The sequence below is a fragment of the Podarcis muralis genome, chromosome 16 (genome assembly GCF_964188315.1).
Source record: "Podarcis muralis chromosome 16, rPodMur119.hap1.1, whole genome shotgun sequence".
Lineage (NCBI taxonomy): Eukaryota > Metazoa > Chordata > Lepidosauria > Squamata > Lacertidae > Podarcis > Podarcis muralis.
The window spans coordinates 38,124,967-38,142,246 of NC_135670.1; the positions used below are offsets into that span (position 1 = coordinate 38,124,967).

At 47.4% G+C, this 17,280-nt stretch overlaps 1 protein-coding gene across 3 annotated transcripts in view; it reads left to right on the forward strand.

Moving 5' to 3' along the window:
* The window catches only part of RILPL1 (Rab interacting lysosomal protein like 1), a 35,429-nt gene continuing 18,149 nt past the window's right edge, over nt 1–17,280 (forward strand). The window contains exons 1-4 of one of the 3 annotated variants that reach the window (XM_028711250.2): nt 1–679; nt 5,654–5,804; nt 12,634–12,752; nt 13,344–13,562. In XM_028711250.2, coding sequence (XP_028567083.2) covers nt 380–679; nt 5,654–5,804; nt 12,634–12,752; nt 13,344–13,562 — 789 coding nt within the window. In that variant the 5' untranslated portion in view covers nt 1–379. The remainder of the gene's footprint in view (nt 680–5,653; nt 5,805–12,633; nt 12,753–13,343; nt 13,563–17,280) is intronic. The other 2 variants (XM_028711249.2, XM_077920471.1) reach the window with 2 other exon arrangements.

Below are 17,280 nucleotides of genomic sequence, written 5' to 3' on the forward strand. Positions count from 1 at the left end.
CCTCCTCCTCCCTCCGCCTCGGCCTGATCACAAGCTCAAGTTTATATTGGAAGTGAGCGGAGGGAGGAGGAGGAGGGGTCTGGGGCTCGGCGGCGACCGAGATTTGCTCCTCGCCCTCTCCGCCTTCTTCCCGGGATGCCCACCGGACCGTCGGAGGGGCCGGAGTCGGGCTCGGGCCGCGGGGGTCCAGCGCCCAGCTGCTGCCTCTAGCTAAGTTTGGCCGCGGCGCGAAGCCAGCGAAGTTTGCAAGTTGCGCGGCCCGCGGGCTCGGCTCTCCGGTCCTTGGGAAAGGCCGCTGCGGTGCCCCGCGAGGGAGGCTGGCTGGCCGCCGCCTGGGAGCCTGGAGCCTGGGCCGGGCAAGCGGGCGGCAGGCGCAGCCATGGACGGCGTCTCCGGCCTGGGCTCTCCGGCGCTGGAGAAGAACGTGGCCGAGCTGACGGTGATGGACGTGTACGACATCGCCTCGGCGGTGGGCCAGGAGTTCGAGCGGCTCATCGAGCAGCACGGCTGCGAGGCCATCGGGCGCCTGATGCCCAAAGTGGTGCGCGTGCTGGAGATCCTGGAGCTGCTGGTCAGCCGCAACCACCTCAACCCCGAGATGGAGGAGCTGCGCCTGGAGCTCGACCGCCTCCGCCTCGAGAGGGTGGATCGCATCGAGAAGGAGAGGAAGCACCAGAAGGTCGGCCGTGGCGGGGATCGGGGCTTCTCGGGCGGGGGGGGGGGCTTGGTTTCGGGGCAAGGCAGCCCTTCTTTCCCGCGGACGGTCCTCGAGGCTGCTCACGAAACTCTGGCCGGCTGCGCGGCGCGCTGGACTTCGCGGCATCCGCCTGCGTGTGCCCGGGCTCGTTTTCTGCTCTTTACTCAGAATTTAAGTCCTGCTGGGATCGGTGGTTTACTCGCGGGAAAAGGGCGTCGTAGGGTTGAGGATCCTCTACGCGGAAGTGGGTGGAATCCGTGCAGAGCATTTGCTGACCCCAAAGCAAAAGGGGGAAAGTCGCCAAGCCCCCAGGAAGTCTCTCAGCCCCTCCCTTCCCTGTAACTCTTTCCAAGGATGGGGTTTACTCCTAAACCGGGGTGGATGAAATGTGGCCCCTCGGGCCTCTCTGTCAGGCCCCCACAACTCTCTCTAAACCACACTCTCTCTCCCCCCAGAACCCTATTTTGCCCTCAAAATATTTTGCCTAGCTGGAAAGTGTCCTTTAAGGCTGACAATGGCTTTTGCTTCACGGGATGGTGGACAGAGAAGAGAGTGTGTAGAAATTAGCTTTCAGTGCTTATACAAAGGCAACATATGTGGCCCTCAAAAAGGTTGTCCAGAAGCAAATATGGACCTCAGGCTGAAAAAAGGTCTCCCTCTCCTGCTGTGGAATAATATGTCTGACATGAGGCGAGTCTCTGAACATGGGCAGAATGCCATTCAATCACCATTGACTAGCCACCCTGTTCATACAGTTGAACATCATTCAACTGAAAGGTGGGATATAAATCTTTAAAACAACCAACCAAACATATCTGGATACCATTCAGGTTAAAAGCTTCCAGATAAACTTCTGCCTCAGAACCACTTAGCACATCATTGATTCATCAATAAATATTGCCTGGGTGGCTTACAAACAAAAACATGAAACACACAAGTATTATTTAAAACCAGCAATGAATAATAAAAATATATTGGAAATCCCTATTTGCATAGAGGCAGCATAAAACAATTTGCAGCCCAGATTTAAAATAAAAAGGGATTCACTTTGCCCAAATTTACTAGCCTGAGCCTATCCATGGTTACTCTTAGTACCCAATGAGATTAACTCTTGAAATTAAGTGGGGATATAGTTGCAGTCTTAGAAATTAAGGTCTCCTGGCACTCATTGAGGCAGAATTCCTATCCCATTTGATTCTAACCAGAAAAGAGGTTATTTGGTGATGAAACAGATTCTTACTATTTTTATTAATTACATTTATATCCCACCTTTCTCTCAAGGAACTCTAGGCACATATATGTTTCTCCTCATTTTATCCTCACAATGACCTTGTCAGGGAGGACAGACTGAAAAATAGTGATGGGCTGAAGGTGAGCCTCATGGCTGAGTGGAGATTTAAACTTGGGTCTCCCCAGGCTTAGTTTAGCATTCTAAGCATCCATCAGCCTAGCTCTGTACTCTGCACTTGCCTAGAGGCACTCAAGTTGTTTTTCTTATGAGTCCTACTTTTTACTCTAGAGTTGCTCTAGAGTAAATCTAGAGTTGATCCCTGGCTTCAAATACAAGTTCTGGGGCTTTGAGGTTCTGCAAGCTGAGCTTGGACTATGTTAGAGCCCTAGGAAGAAGGAAAAAGAGATGGAAGAGATAAGAAAGGATATGGGATGGGAACTAGAGATATTAATTTATCCACTGTACCCATTCAGTTCTCCTAGAATTATGCTCTGAGCTGACATCAGCCTCCAATTTGGTTGTGCATTAAAGTGGTAAACGAGAGGCTAAAATAGAGTCACCAGCCACTAAAAAGATCACAGGCCTTTGACTCACTTCTCCCTCTGTCTGCCCAGAATAAATTGTGCAACAATAGCTGGGCTGTCAACTCTGGTGGATGGAGGTAACTGTTGCGGAGAGGCACTGCGTAATTGTAATTCTCTGGAATTCATTGATTACAAATATTGGGGTGTATAGCTTTGGGTAACAACTGCAGCCCCAAGATAATCTCAGAGCTGCCACCCTTCCAGGGAAATTTCTCATCCAGGTCACTTTCCATTCAATGAAAGATCAAAGAATGAGAGGATGGGGAACCCTAAGTCTTCTGGGTAATTATTTCAAGCCAGCCCTGGAGAATTTATGGCCCTCCAGATGTTTTGGGGACTACAGCACCAAACACTGCTGGATGATGGGAGGGGCATCTGGAAGGGGCACAGGTTCCTCACATCTGTTTTAAGCAAAGCTTTGTCTGTAGTTAGCATGTGCTGTGTCTATGGCCATATTGCATTGGGGCAATTACACCAGGTCGTCCTTTATCCTCACATCAGACATGTAAGGTAGGTTAGGCTGAGAGTTGGTGCCTGGCCCAAGGCAGGGAGTGGGTGAAAACATCAATGAGTTATGTGAGTGTTAAATGTAAAACTACACATGCTCAAGAGTTATTTTTGTTTATCAAGGCCGGCAAAATGTGTTTGCGTTTTGCTGAGAGTTTTGAAACTGCACATGATCAGAATATTTTTTCATAGCCCATCAAGGCTTATGCCATGATCCATTTGGAAGTCTTTAAGAACCCACATGACTTAATTTTATGGTACGTTATTTAATGCATTTGGTTGGGGGGGGGGTGTCCTATTTTGGGAACTGCACCAGGCACCCCTCCCTCCTTAATCCAGCCTCTCAGTTCCTCCCTTGTGTGTTGCTTTCAATCTCAGAATGGAGAAGGGGGGGGGAGAAAGATGGATCTCCCCAATCCACTGCCTGCTGGTGTCTTTCCTCATGGGCTTTGTTTGCTACTGGCACTGCAAAAAGTGCTTTAAAATTCCTTCCTGCTCAGCAGGTTTTAAAGCAATAACGGAAGAGGGGGTGGGAAGGGAAGGGAGCATGGCTAGAGGAGCAATAACTAAGACCTCCTCCTGCGATAAAAGCTGGGGAGGGGGTTATTGGTTTGTTCTTGTTTTTAATATGCATTTTGTGTTTTTGTCTTGAATTTTTAAGCTGTGAACTGCCTTCATCTACGGATGAAGGGTAGTATACAAATTTAATAAATAATAATAATAATAATAATATAATATAAGACAAAATGGGTTAAGGAAGGTGACAGTAATACAAACATAAACCAGTAGCAAACCAACATTCTCTGATCATATTGCACTGTGGGAAAGCAGCTATATTAGGCTTGCCAAGTGTGGTTGCCAGCTGACCAGAAGATGGCATGTCTCTGTGCCTTAAAGAGCAGTGGAGATCTACCAATAAAGCTTTTTCATAGCAAAGAGGTAAACATCAACATCTGCTGGTGTCTATATATCAAGCTGCTTGGTAAAGCTTGCAGCCCTCAATATGTTGCTGGCCTGCTACTCTCATAATTCCTGAGCATTGGCCATTCTGGCTGGGGTTGATGGGAGTTGGAGCCGGGCAACATCTGGAGAGCCAGAGGTTCTCCACGCTGACTTCAGTCACTGGAGCAAGAGCTGAGAATAAAGCTGGCAAACCTTTCCTGAGGCCCCACCAAGCATCTTTCTCTGGTTTTCTCCTTCACAAAGCACTCCACGCCTCCCTCTGGAGCTGGGATCTCAGCCTTGGTTGTCAGTTTACTCTGCAGGTGCAGACCAGGGTCTTCAGGAAATTGAAATAGCTCCATAGCTCAGCAGCAGAGCAGCTGCCTTGCAGGGAGAAGTTGCAAGTCCACTTCCTGTCATCTCCATGTGGAAGTGCGAAAGACTCCTGTCTAAAACTGCAAAAGTCTGATACTAGTCAGTGCTGGTAGGGTATGGATAGCCTGTTGTTGGTCTATCACCATAGACAATAGACCATAGACCACTCTGGCCATTGGTCATGCTGGCTGGGGCTGATGGAGTCCAACAAGATGTGGAGCAACCTGCTACCCTCCAGACACTTTGGACTACAACTTCCATCATTCCTGACTGCTAGTCATACTGACTGGGGCTGATGGGAGCTGTAGTCCAAAACATCTAGAGGGCACCAGGTCAGGGGAGGCTGATCTGGAAGGACACAGCTTCCACCAGTTTAGTGAGCTAGATGGACCAGCAATCTGATCTGGCATAAGGCATCTAAGTTCCTACTGTGTTCCTTAAACTTTCATATTTATTTATTGCATTTATGCCTTATCTTTATTCTGTTGTGGAACTAAAGGCAATGTACATCAGAGCTTGGAGGTGGTGTCTTCAGCCATTGACCAAGACCAGATCTGTTGAGGTTCAGGAAATTTGATGATTCACATGCCTCCAAGATCCTCCGTATGAAAATAGGAATGTAGGAAGCGGCCTTCCATCAACCCTACACCAAGGTGGAGAACCTGTGACCCTCCAGAGGATCTTGGTCTATAGCTTCCAACATTCCTCACTTTCAGCCCTGAAAACTGAGGCTGATGGGAGTTGTAATCCAATAATATGGGTGGTGGGACGCAGGTGACGCTGTGGGCCTAGGACTTGCCAATCAGAAGGTTGGTGGTTCGAATCCCCACGACGGGGTGAGCTCCTGTTGCTCGGTCCCTGCTCCTGCCAACCTAGCAGTTCGAAAGCACATAAAAGTGCAAGTAGATAAATAGGTACCGCTCCGGCGGGAAGGTAAACGGCGTTTCCGTGCGCTGCTCTGGTTCACCAGAAGTGGCTTAGTCATGCTGGCCACATGACCTGGAAGCTGTACTCCGGCTCCCTCGGCCGGTAAAGCGAGATGAGCGCCGCAACCCCAGAGTCGGTCACGACTGGACCTAATGGTCAGGGGTCCCTTTACCTTTAATATGGGTGGTGGTGGCTACACCATCTGGAAGCATTTCTCCAGAGTATTAGACAGGCAGTCTTTGCCAGTCCTACCTGGACATGCAGGGCTTTGAACCTGGAACCTTCTGCATGGAAAGATGCTATAGCTAGCAAGATCTGGCCCTTCCATTGAACAGGAGACATTTGACCGTCCGGGACCTGAAAGTGATGGTATGCAATCTCACCCTCTAGGAGCTAGAGCTGGTGGAAGATGTTTGGAGAGGGGAAGCTCAAGATCTCCTCACCCAAATCGCCCAGCTTCAGGAAGAGAATAAGCAGCTGATGACCAACCTCTCCCACAAGGACGTCAACTTTTCGGAAGAAGAGTTCCAGAAGCATGAAGGCAAGTGGGGTAGCCAGAGATTCTTGCTGACAGCATTGGGTTCGTTTGACCTGAAACTCAGTAAGAAACTGTTGGGGAAAGTATAGGAGATGGCAGCAGTCAGGCAAAAAGTACTGACATAAGTCTGTATGGAGCACGTGACTCCGGTTGTATGACAAGTTCACTGGCTTCCTTTTGGTTTCCTGGACCGGTTCAAATGCCTGGTTTTGACTTTCACCACCTTTAAACCAGAATGGGGGACCTGTGTCACTCCACATGGTACTGGACTGCAACTCCCATTAGCCCTGACCATTGGCTATTCTGGCTGGGGCTTATGGGCACCACAACTGAAAAGGCCCTTCTTTTTTGCTCACCTGCTGAACCTCAGCTGGCAGAGGATACTGTGCAGAACCTCAGGTGCACAGGAGCGAAGTACATGGGGAAATAATGGCTTTTGTTGCAGTTCCTTGTATATCACCTGTAATAGCTATAGTAATTAAATGCACTCAGGCCAGATAGTCAATTAAATGGGAGGGGAAACAAAGGGATTTGAGCTCTTGGCATGTGGGGCTAGTATTGGTCATGCAGACCCACTTAATTATACCAGGGAGGCTTGTAGCTCTCCAGATGTTGTTGGATTCTGACACTCATTCATCCCACCCAGCATGGTCAATAGTCAGGGATTATGGGAGTTTTAATCCAGCAACATCTGGAGAGCTGCAGGTTCCCCACCTCTGGTTTATAGCAATTGCCTTTGTTGGCTAGAAATTTGGGTGCTGTTGAGGAGAGAGAATTTTAAAAGAGAGGTTCCATTGCGTTGCTAACAATTGATAGATTTGAGGAGGAGCGGCCCAAGTCCCTTTTTATTAGTTTGTTTACATTTCTATACCACCTTTCCACCAATTGGTGCTCTTGAAGCCATGAAGGCAAGTGGCGCCACCAGCCTTTGTGGCAGCAAATTCCATAAATCAGGGCTGAGGAACCTGAAGCCTAACAACTTCCAAAGGGCCACAACTCCCATCTGTCCCTTAGTCAGCAGAGCTAATAGTTGGAAGTTGTAGTCCAACAACATTACAGGGCTGCACAGTTCCCAGTTCAGCCATAAATTAACTCTGTGTTGTGTAAAGTACAGCTTGTTTTTGCTGAGTGCTGTATCTACTGCCAGCCAAATTCACTGGGTGAAAATTATTATTATTTTTTAATCATTAATAGCTTTGAAAAATAAAAGTTTCCAGGATGATTCCAATATTAAATACTAGCAGCCTGATAGCCAGTGTTGCTCAGTAATTTTAAGAAACAACCCACCCCCCGCAGTTTTGAAATAAGTTGTTAAAATCAGTGAAGTTTTGAAAAGTTCAGTCTGCCCTCTTGATTCAAAGCAACGTCCAATCATATTGAAATATAAATGAAAACTTGCTTCTTGATTTCAGGAACCCTCATGCAAAATTTGGTTATGATAAATTAAGGATGTCTAAACACCCAGCAAGAGACAAAACAAATTTCCGAAATATGAAGTAGATGTGTGGGCTGAAACATGAAATGAGGGTGGTGGCTCCTGTCTTACCTCCATGACATCCCTTGGTAAACAAATCCCAGACAACCCTGCCGAATCCTGTGCAGCTTGCCCTGGTGGAATTAGTCATGCACCATCAGATCTTTTGCACGGCACCCACAGAACTGAGCTGCCAGCGTCATGTTTCACGTAAAACTATTTTTATATGAAAGAATCTTCTTGGGAAGCCGTGGGTGCAGCACCTGCTTTGTCAGGATCTCGGTCAGCAGCGGAGCAGAACAAAACTTCCACAGTGGCCACAGGTTGTCCCCTTACTTGCTCCCCTTGTTATTGCATCTCTCCTAGAGAACAGCCACTTGGCCCAGGTGGGGTGGAACCTGTACAGTGGTACCTCTGGTTAAGAACTTAATTTGTTCTGGAGGTCTGTTCTTAACCTGAAACTGCTCTTAACCTGAGGTACCACTTTAGGTAGTGGGGCCTCCCGCTGCGCCGCTTGAGCACGATTTCTGTTCTCATCCTGAAGCAAAGTTCTTAACCTGAGCCACTATTTCTGGGTTAGCGGAGTCTGTAACCTGAAGCGTATGTAACCCGAGGTACCACTGTACTCCCCTCCCCCAGTGCTGTTGGGTAACAGGTGCAACTGCATTTGGGGTACTGTGTACTGTTTGGGGCTCCTCTCCTCACAAAGGGTATTGTTGGGAAAGGGTCAGAAAACAGCCCCCAAAATGGTCAAGAGGATGGAGAGACTCCCTCCGAGGAAAAGTTGCAGCATTTGGGATTTGGAGAAAAGGTGAGTGAGAGGCAGTGTGATAGAAGAGCATTAAATGATGCATGGCACAGAGAAAGTAGACAGAGGGAAGTTTTCCCTCCCTGTCTCAAAACGCAAGAACTCATGGACATTCGGTGAAGCTGAATGGTGGAAGATTCAGGACAGAGAAAAGGAAGTCACACCGTAAACTATGGAACTCCCTCCCACAGGAGGCAGTGGTGTTCACCAGTGTGGTGAGCCAGTGTGGTGTAGTGGTTAAGAGCAGTAGTCTTGTAATCTGGGGAACCGGGTTCGCTTCCCCACTCCTCCACATGCAGCTGCTGGGTGACCTTGGGCCAGTCACACTTCTCTGAAGTCTCTCAGCCCCACTCACCTCACAGAGTGTTTGTTGTGGGGGAGGAAGGGAAAGGAGAATGTTAGCCACTTTGAGGCTCCTTAAAAGGAGTGAAAGGCGGGATATCAAATCCAAACTCTTCTTCTTCTTCTACCAGTGTGGACAGCTCCAAAAGAAATTAGGCAGATTTATGGATGGCAAGGCTATCAATGGCTGCTAGCCTTGATGACAGTGCTGTGCCGCCAAGGTCGGAGGCAGTAATATTTCTGAACACCAGTTGCTGGGAAACACAGGAGAGGGAGAGGGCTGTTGCACTCAGGTCCTGCTTGGGGGTTCCCATAGGCATCTGGTTGGGCTACGTGAGAACACGATGCTGGACTAGTGGGGCCTTGGCCTGAGGAAGCAAGCTCTCATAAGAGCACAATGTCAATTCTGATCCACTAGGATCCCATCAATTCTGATACACTAGGCATGCTAGCTGGGGTTGATGGAGTCATGAGCCTCTGTAAACCACAAGTTCTCAGTCTTTGAGGCAAGCTGCAAGCCTATCTCCACTTACCTGAGAGTAAGACCCATTGAATTCAGTAGGGCATATTTGTAGGTAGCCATGCTGAGAACTGTGTCATCAGTCCATGAAATGTCTCAGAACATTTAAGCTGCAATCCTATACATTGTTGTTTATTAAACTATGCCTTGACTCTACATTATGCATAAACCCAGCCCACCAGTTTGTTATGTTTGCAGCCAACAAACCACAATCCAACACTATGGTTTGTTGGTGGCTTACAAACCTTGGTTTGCTTTTAAGCATGCTAACCCAATAACCATGGTTTGTTTGGTGAATGCCTGGGGTGGGTTGGCCAAACTGCAAAGGTACAAAGCAAGGGCATCTGGAAAACAAAACAAACGTGGAAGGAACAAGCCATGGTTTATTTGATTCTCTGTGGGACAACTCGTAGCTAAGGATTATGTGTGAACCAGGCTCTGCCTACAGTGACTGACAGCAGCTTTCCAGGAAATCAGGCCAGGGGTCTTTCTCAGCCTTGCCTAGAGATGCTGGGGAATGAACCTGGGGTCTTCTCCATGCAAATGTTGTAAGTAAAGGTAAAGGGACCCCTGACCGTTAGGTCCAGTCATGACCGACTCTGGGGTTGCGGCGCTCATCTCGCTTTACTGGCCGAGGGAGCCAGCTTCCGGGTCATGTGGCCAGCATGACTAAGCTGCTTCTGGCGAACCAGAGCAGCACACGGAAACGCTGTTTACCTTCCCGCCGGAGTGGTACCTATTTATCTACTTGCACTCTGACATCCTTTTGAACTGCTAGGTTGGCAGGAGCAGGGACCAGCAACGGGAGCTCACCCCGTCGCGGGGATTCGAACTGCCGACCTTCTGATCGGCAAGTCCTAGGCTCTGTGGTTTAACCCACAGCATCATCCGCATCCCTGCAAATGTTGTACTCCACCACTAAAATACGGCTTTTCTCCATCTTAGGCTATTTTAAAAGAACTTGCAACTGATGCCTGAGTTTGCTTATTTCCTCTTTCCTCCCCACCCATTTCCTTTTCTGTCATGTCTTGTTAGATTAGGAAGCCTGAGGGCAGGGAATGTCTTGTTTCTTATTGAGCTATAAGCTGCCCTGGACATATTTTTTGTATGAAGAGGTGAAAATTCAATCCATTGGTTACCAACCACGATTAGGAAAGGGAGTGAAATGAAAGGCTACTGTTCTGAAGAGTCCACCTCACTCAACTCAATGGGACTGGCTTCTGAATAAAAATGCATAGAAGCAGGCGACCGAGCTATAAGCCGTCCTACAGCACACCTTTCCTTGGAAACAAATTATAAACCTATGGTATTTACTGCTAAACAAATGAGTAGAGGATCTGGGGCAGAGCAGCATTGGTCACAATGCCATTCTGTACATCTGTGCTGAATCAACATTTAGAATTAATTTGGGTTACATACTAAATAGTATTTATTAGTTGCTTTAAATAAGTGTTTTAAAATGGCTTACAAATAAGTGTGTGTGTGTGTGTGTGTGAGAGAGAGAGAGAGAGAGAGAGAGTCCGAGCAAAGCACAATTTGAAGCAATCAGACCATAAAAGTGATCTCTCCATCCCCTAACTACCACATATAGCCCCAAAAGGGATGTGTATACACAAAACATACCTACGTACACACAATAATAATTATTGCAAGTAAAAAATTAATGCTCAGATGGGGGGGGGGGACATTTTAATCTAGTGCCAAGAATAAATGAGTACATCTGATCAAAGCAAGCAGGTTTCTGATCTTTTTCTAGGCAGCAAAATATGCAACCTTAGCCGAATTTAGCAGGAACCACACCAGAAGCTCTCAGCAAGTAATTCAGCTTCCAGAATTGGAGAGGCTACTTGCCTTGAGGGCTCTGCATTCCCACAGGTGCTTTCTGAGCATCCTTTTGATGTGGAGGGTGGAGTCACCTGCTTAGAGAATCCTTAAGGTCCACCACAGACTTCACACAGTAGAGCTGCAGAGAGGAAGAAACAATCTCAGTGGTGAGACTTACTTTTTTGTAGAGACATCCCTAGTTTGGGTTCAGGATATGATTTAGCTTATTGCTTGGAAATTTTAGAAAGGTATTGGGAGTCTGATTATGCATACGCCCCCCTCCCCAACAGAAACCACAATGGGAGGAACAAAATTAAGAAAATCTTGCAATGCAGAGAACTTAAAATAGAGATTTTTTCTTAATGGTTGGAAGAATTAGGAGGGCACGCTTAAACTATGCCCTTAGGGTTATTTTTCTAAGCTTTAACACTTTTTAAAAACTAGGTAGTCAGTTTGGAAGGCATCTACAAATCCCTGTAGTCGTTAATATTGGCTGAGAAGCAAATAAGCTTAGTAATGGAAGAGAGGTGCTGCTACACATGGGACCTGCAGGCAGATGTTGCAGTGCGGAGTGCTTCTGTTCAGGGTACCAACAGCTATGATAGTTTCCTACTCCATGCCATTCCCCCTCAAGAACATGAGAAAAGGCTGCTGGACCTGACCAATGGCCCACCTGGCCTTATATCTTGTTCTCACAATGGCCAACCAGATGTTTATGGGAAATTAGCAAGCAGGATTCAGGCCCAAGAGCCCTCTCCCCTCCTGTGGCTTCCAGCAGCTGGTATTCAGAGGCATTGCGGTCTCTATGGAGGCAGAATAGCCCAGGCTAGTAGCCAAGATTTTAAAAGTCAACTTTAAAACTACTTAATTTTACTTAATGGCGGCTACTGAGTCTTTTATACTTTTTATGTGTTTAATATATTGGAATTGCCAATGTTTGATGGTTTTTTCTCTTATGGTTTTGTCTAAATTATGGAAATAAAGGCTGAATGAGTAGTAGGTATGATGGGACTACAACTCCCATCATCCCTGATCTCCATGCTGTTACGATATAGAAGCAATGCACCCGCGAGCTGCTGGTAGCTTGAAAGCAAAACATAATGGGAATGTTGGGACTGTTCCATGGGAAACAAAGGGACAGTCTATTCACAGTGCGAAGGACCGGAATTAGATCAGAATGTAATATGAGCTGTACAGGAAGTACAGGAGGAGTTACTCTTTCGACTGCCGGAATTTGAAGAGAGCAGTCATGTTTTTTGTAACGCTGCAAAGACAGAAATAAAGGCATGTAAATACGTTTCTGTCTATCTCTTTCCCCTGCCCGGGGGGGGGGCAGGAAAGAGGGGTGTGTTCTTCTCACGTATGAGAAGGATCGCCTATCGCGACCTCTGCCTGAATCTTGCTGGGGAAAAGCAGACAGGGAGGTCAACAGGAGATCAAGCCGGGAGCATGGGAGAGTTGCCAGTTTCTCCTGATAAAGGCTTGATTCCTAACACATGCTGCATGAGGCTGATGGGAGTTGTAGTCAATATCATCCGGAGGGCACGACATTGGCTATCCTCCAGATCCTGCTTGGCTACAGCTCACATCATCTCACACCATTGACCAAACTAGCTGAGGCTGATGGGAGTTAGTGTTCGTCAACATCTGGAGGGCCAAAGGTTTCCCATCCCTGCCCTATTGGATGGCCCTAACCTGATGAATTTCTGCCTGTCATGTAGTTGATAAAAAGTGCAGGAGCCCTGCCCGGGGGGGGGGGGGATGTTTACCTTAGTTATGTATTTTCAACAACCAATTATGTTTATTTAACAGGAGCTGTATTGCAATTGGAGCCTCCTATCACTCTTTCTCTCTTTTTTTCCAGGAATGTCTGAAAGGGAAAGACAAGTGATGAAAAAACTGAAGGAAGTAGTAGATAAACAAAGGGATGAAATCAGAGCAAAGGACCGTGAACTTGGTCTTAAAAATGAGGATGTAGAAGCTGTAAGTCTCTTTCATCCCTTTAGGGATAAATGCCAAAGTACTGCCAAGTAACTTTTTTAAAGGCGCCAATATCTAAATCCATTTATTTTGATATGTAGCAAATTCACAGAGGCCAGCTTATCCCTATTAGTAGATAATGGTGCTTCTGTGTTCAAAAGGGATGGAGAAACTCAGCCCCAGGGGCAGAATGCGGCCCTCCAGGCCTCTTTGTCTGACCCTTGAAGCCCATACATCTTCTCCTCTGACCCAACCCCTTTACCAGCTCTTCACTGCACCCTCCTTGGCTAGAATGTGTCTGCTAATTTTTGTTGCTTTCCTGAACAGAGGACAGGGAGGGATGTGGGAGTACTAAATTAAAGCTAAAATTCTCAGTTTCCTGGTTACACCACTCTGGAAATTGTAGCTCTGTGAAAGGAATAGGGGTCTCCTAACAAGTCCCAGCGCTCTTGACACTTCCCAAGGATTATTTGGGCGAAGCAACAACTTCTTAAAAGAAATGATGCTGCTCTATATTGTATAGTGTAGATGGGGCCATAATTGCAGCGGCTTATCAGCTTCCTCCCTCCTTCCCTCCTTTCTTTTCTCTCACAGCTTCAGCAACAGCAAAACAGGTTAATGAAAATCAACCACGACCTTCGCCACAGAATCACGGTTGTGGAGGCTCAGGGAAAAGCTCTGATTGAGCAGAAAGTAGAGCTGGAGGCCTACCTGCAGACCAAGGAGCAGGAGATGGGAGCCCTGAGGGCAGAACTCGGAAAGCTCCGAGAAAAACTGCAGGGAGAGCCGAGTCAAAATGGAGAAGAAATCCAGGTAAGCCCTGGTTCTGTCTCCATGAACCATATATAATATTATACAGTGTATATATAAACATAAGTATGATGTACTGTGGTGCCCCGCAAGACGAATGCCTCGCAAGACGAAAAACTCGCTAGATGAAAGGGTTTTCCGTTTTTTGAGTTGTTCCGCAAGACGAATAGCCCTATGGACTTGCTTCGCAAGACGAAACGTCTTGCGAGTTATTGCGAGTTTGTTTCCATTTTCTTTAAGCCGCTAAGCCGTTAATAGCCGCTAAGCCGCTAATAACCGCTAAGCCGTTAATAGCCGCTAATAGCCGCTAAGCCGCTAATAGCCGTGCTTCGCAAGACGAAAAAACCGCAAGACGAAGAGACTCGCGGAACGGATTAATTTCGTCTTGCGAGGCACCACTGTATTTGTGTGTGTGTGTGTGTTTCATACCACTTCAATTGCCATGGTTTCCCTAATTGTTGGCATCTGTCTGTCTTGGGAGACAGTGGAGGGGAGGGCGCCTTTGGGGGTGAAGTTGAACGCTTGGAAGGTGGCAGCGTCCGCTGTGGCTGTAGAAACCAATACAGAAGACACCTGTTTTGTTGCAGCTGGGGCAGATGAAGGCATCTGGTTGTGCTGCTGCAGATGTACCACAATGTTTCTTCTCTCCTCCATATAATGCGTAATTAAACCTTTAATTACCCGGAGTAAATCCCTTTGAACTTGGGGGCGGGTGGCGGCAGCTCAGCTCTGAGTAGGCAAGTAGGTGTGGCAAACTCACAGTGGATAGATGTATCCCCCAAAATCATACACGGCATATTTCCTAATGTCTGTTGTTGGGGCTGGGTGGGGGACAGTGGCAAGGGCAGGGGTCTGCAACCTGCGGCTCCGAAGCCGCATGTGGCTCTTTTACACCTTTGCCGCAGCTCCGGGGCGGATACTAGCGAGGGGAGGAGGTGCATTGTGCGCCCCGACACTCCCCACTGTGGCGGGCGCTGTACTGGCTGTGATGTCGCATAGGGGCGGTGCGTGCGTTAGTCACGCACCGTCCCGACGTCACCTTCCCGCCCACTGTCAGATTGGACATTAAGGTAAGAAACAATATATGCAGTGTTATATTTGTTTTAAATGTCGCAGTGGTTTTGCGGCTCCCAGTTTTTTTTTCTTCGGAAACGGGTCCAAGTGGCTCTTTTTGTCTTAAAGGTTGCAGACCCCTGGGCAAGGGCTATTGTCTGTATGGCCTCCTGGGGGGCTTCCTGGAGGCAATTTTTTTGCCACAGTGAGAAGCTGGCAGCTGGGGGGTAGACCTTTTTATCTGATCCTGGAGGGCAGGGATGGGGAACCTGTGGCTCTCCAGATGTTGTTGGATTGCAACTCCCATCAGCCCTGAGCAGCATGACCAGTGGTGAGGAATGATGGGATTTGTGGTCCAGCAACATCTGGAAAACTGCAGGTTCCCCAGGCTGTATTCGAAATAGTTTGAATTCTTAACAGTTCACTTGAACGGCTAATTGATTTTTATTTTGGAGGGGTGGATGAAATGCAGAGGTGACTCTGGGATCTATTTTAAGATTGTGTCCCATGAGCCAATATCATATCCAATGTTCCCTTCCCCCACCACCATTGCAGTGCAATTTTAGTTTCTTTAACACATGAGTTCATCTGAAACATTGACCTTCTACACTGCTATGGAGGTTGAGGACTATTGTCTGCCTCTCATGTTTATGCTGAGGCTCAAAAGCTGACAGTGAAGCAGAAGTAAATGCCATGAAGGGCTCCCAGTACCAATTCCTCAATGGATTTTCAAATTGCGGGTGCAGAACCAATTTAAATATTAATGCATAATTCTGTTTGTGTTTTCATGTATGCAAATATTTCTTTTTTTACTTTCCTAACAAGGAAGTAGGTGATGTATAAGAATGAGTGCAAGGGAAGTTGTCAGCATAATAGTGAGGACTAGGAGCTTGGTATTTTAAAAGAAATAGCCCGCATACATCTTTTTAAAAACAAAACACAAGGCTTCTTCAGGTATCATATGTAACACCAAGCACTGGATTCTGTGATACATGAAGGATTCCTTGCTTAGACAGCCTGTCCCCCTACTCCCCCTAATAACTCAGGAGGTTCATTCTTTTATACCTGAGGGGAGCTTAGAATATGAAACTTTTTTTCCAAAATAAAGTGGCTTTACAGAAAAAGTGACTTTGGAAGGAAATATTACATTGCTAACAGAGCTGGAGTGGTTGGTTACATGATTCTTTGACTAAAACCATACAATGTCCAGCAAAACTTTCCAAACTTTTCATGTTGGTGACACACTTTTTAGACATGCATCATTTTGAGACACAGTATTCCGTATATGACTGTATTCCCAACTACTAGTCATGTGATAATACAGTGGTACCTCATGTTACATACGCTTCAGGCTACAGACTCCACTAACCCAGAAATAGTGCTTCAGGTTAAGAACTTTGCTTCAGGATGAGAACAGAAATCGTGCGGCGGTGGCACAGGAGCAGCAGGAGGCCCCATTGGCTGAAGTGGTACCTCAGGTTAAGAACAGTTTCAGGTTAAGAACGGACCTCCGGAATGAATTAAGTACTTAACCTGAGGTACCACTGTACAAAGAGGATTTTAAATATATATATATACATATATATCCCTGACTACTGCTTCATTCATTGTACTCTCTAGAACAGGGGTCGGCAAGGTTTACCTTGCCCGGGTCGGATCAGTCCCACGGAACCCCCTCTGTGGGCCGGATAGTGAGCGCACGTGAGCGCGTGTGCCTGCAATTTCCAGCATCTGCGAGAGTCTGCTCATACGCAGACGCAATTTCTGACGCCGCGGAAACGAGGCGCTGCGCTGTGCCGGTTGCGGCGAGGCACAAGGACTTGCTGAGCGGGTGGCTCGGTTCTGGGGAGGCTCGTGGCCGGTTAAATGGCCTCCGCGGGCCGCTTCTGGCCCATGGGCCGCTGGTTGCCAATGCCTGCTCTAGAAAATGTTCACATTCCAGTCGTTCAATTAAATTTGCTGTTTGGCCAACAGGAAACCATCAACCATTTTGTCCCTTCGTGAGTATGTAAAAAGGTAAAGGTAAAGGTACCCCTGCCCGTACGGGCCAGTCTTGACAGACTCTAGGGTTGTGCGCCCATCTCACTCAAGAGGCCGGGGGCCAGCGCTGTCCAGAGACACTTCCGGGTCACGTGGCCAGCGTGACATCGCTGTTCTGACGAGCCAGAGCCGCACACGGAAACGCCGTTTACCTTCCCACTAGTAAGCGGTCCCTATTTATCTACTTGCACCCGGGGGTGCTTTCGAACTGCTAGGTTGGCAGGCGCTGGGACCGAACAACGGGAGCGCACCCCGCCGCGGGGATTCGAACCGCCAACCTTTCGATCGGCAAGCCCTAGGCGCTGAGGCTTTTACCCACAGCGCCACCCGCGGCCCTCGTGAGTATGTAGTCAGTATTAAATCTAGAATGATGCCATGAAACTGGGATATTCTCAAACTGGCAGCATTTTTGTGCTATGGGTTTATGAAAACAAAATAAAATGAAGGATCACAGTTTTAAACCTCTCATGGAAGTGGTAAGGAAGATTATCCCTGCCCCAACTGCTACTTCTCTATATTTTTTTACTTTACTTCCTTTGCCACAAGTGGCCTCATCCATGCCATTCATTAAATTTGTGTTGGTGCTGTAAACTTTAGAGCAGAGAAATCTGTTTTAGAGGGAGCCAGA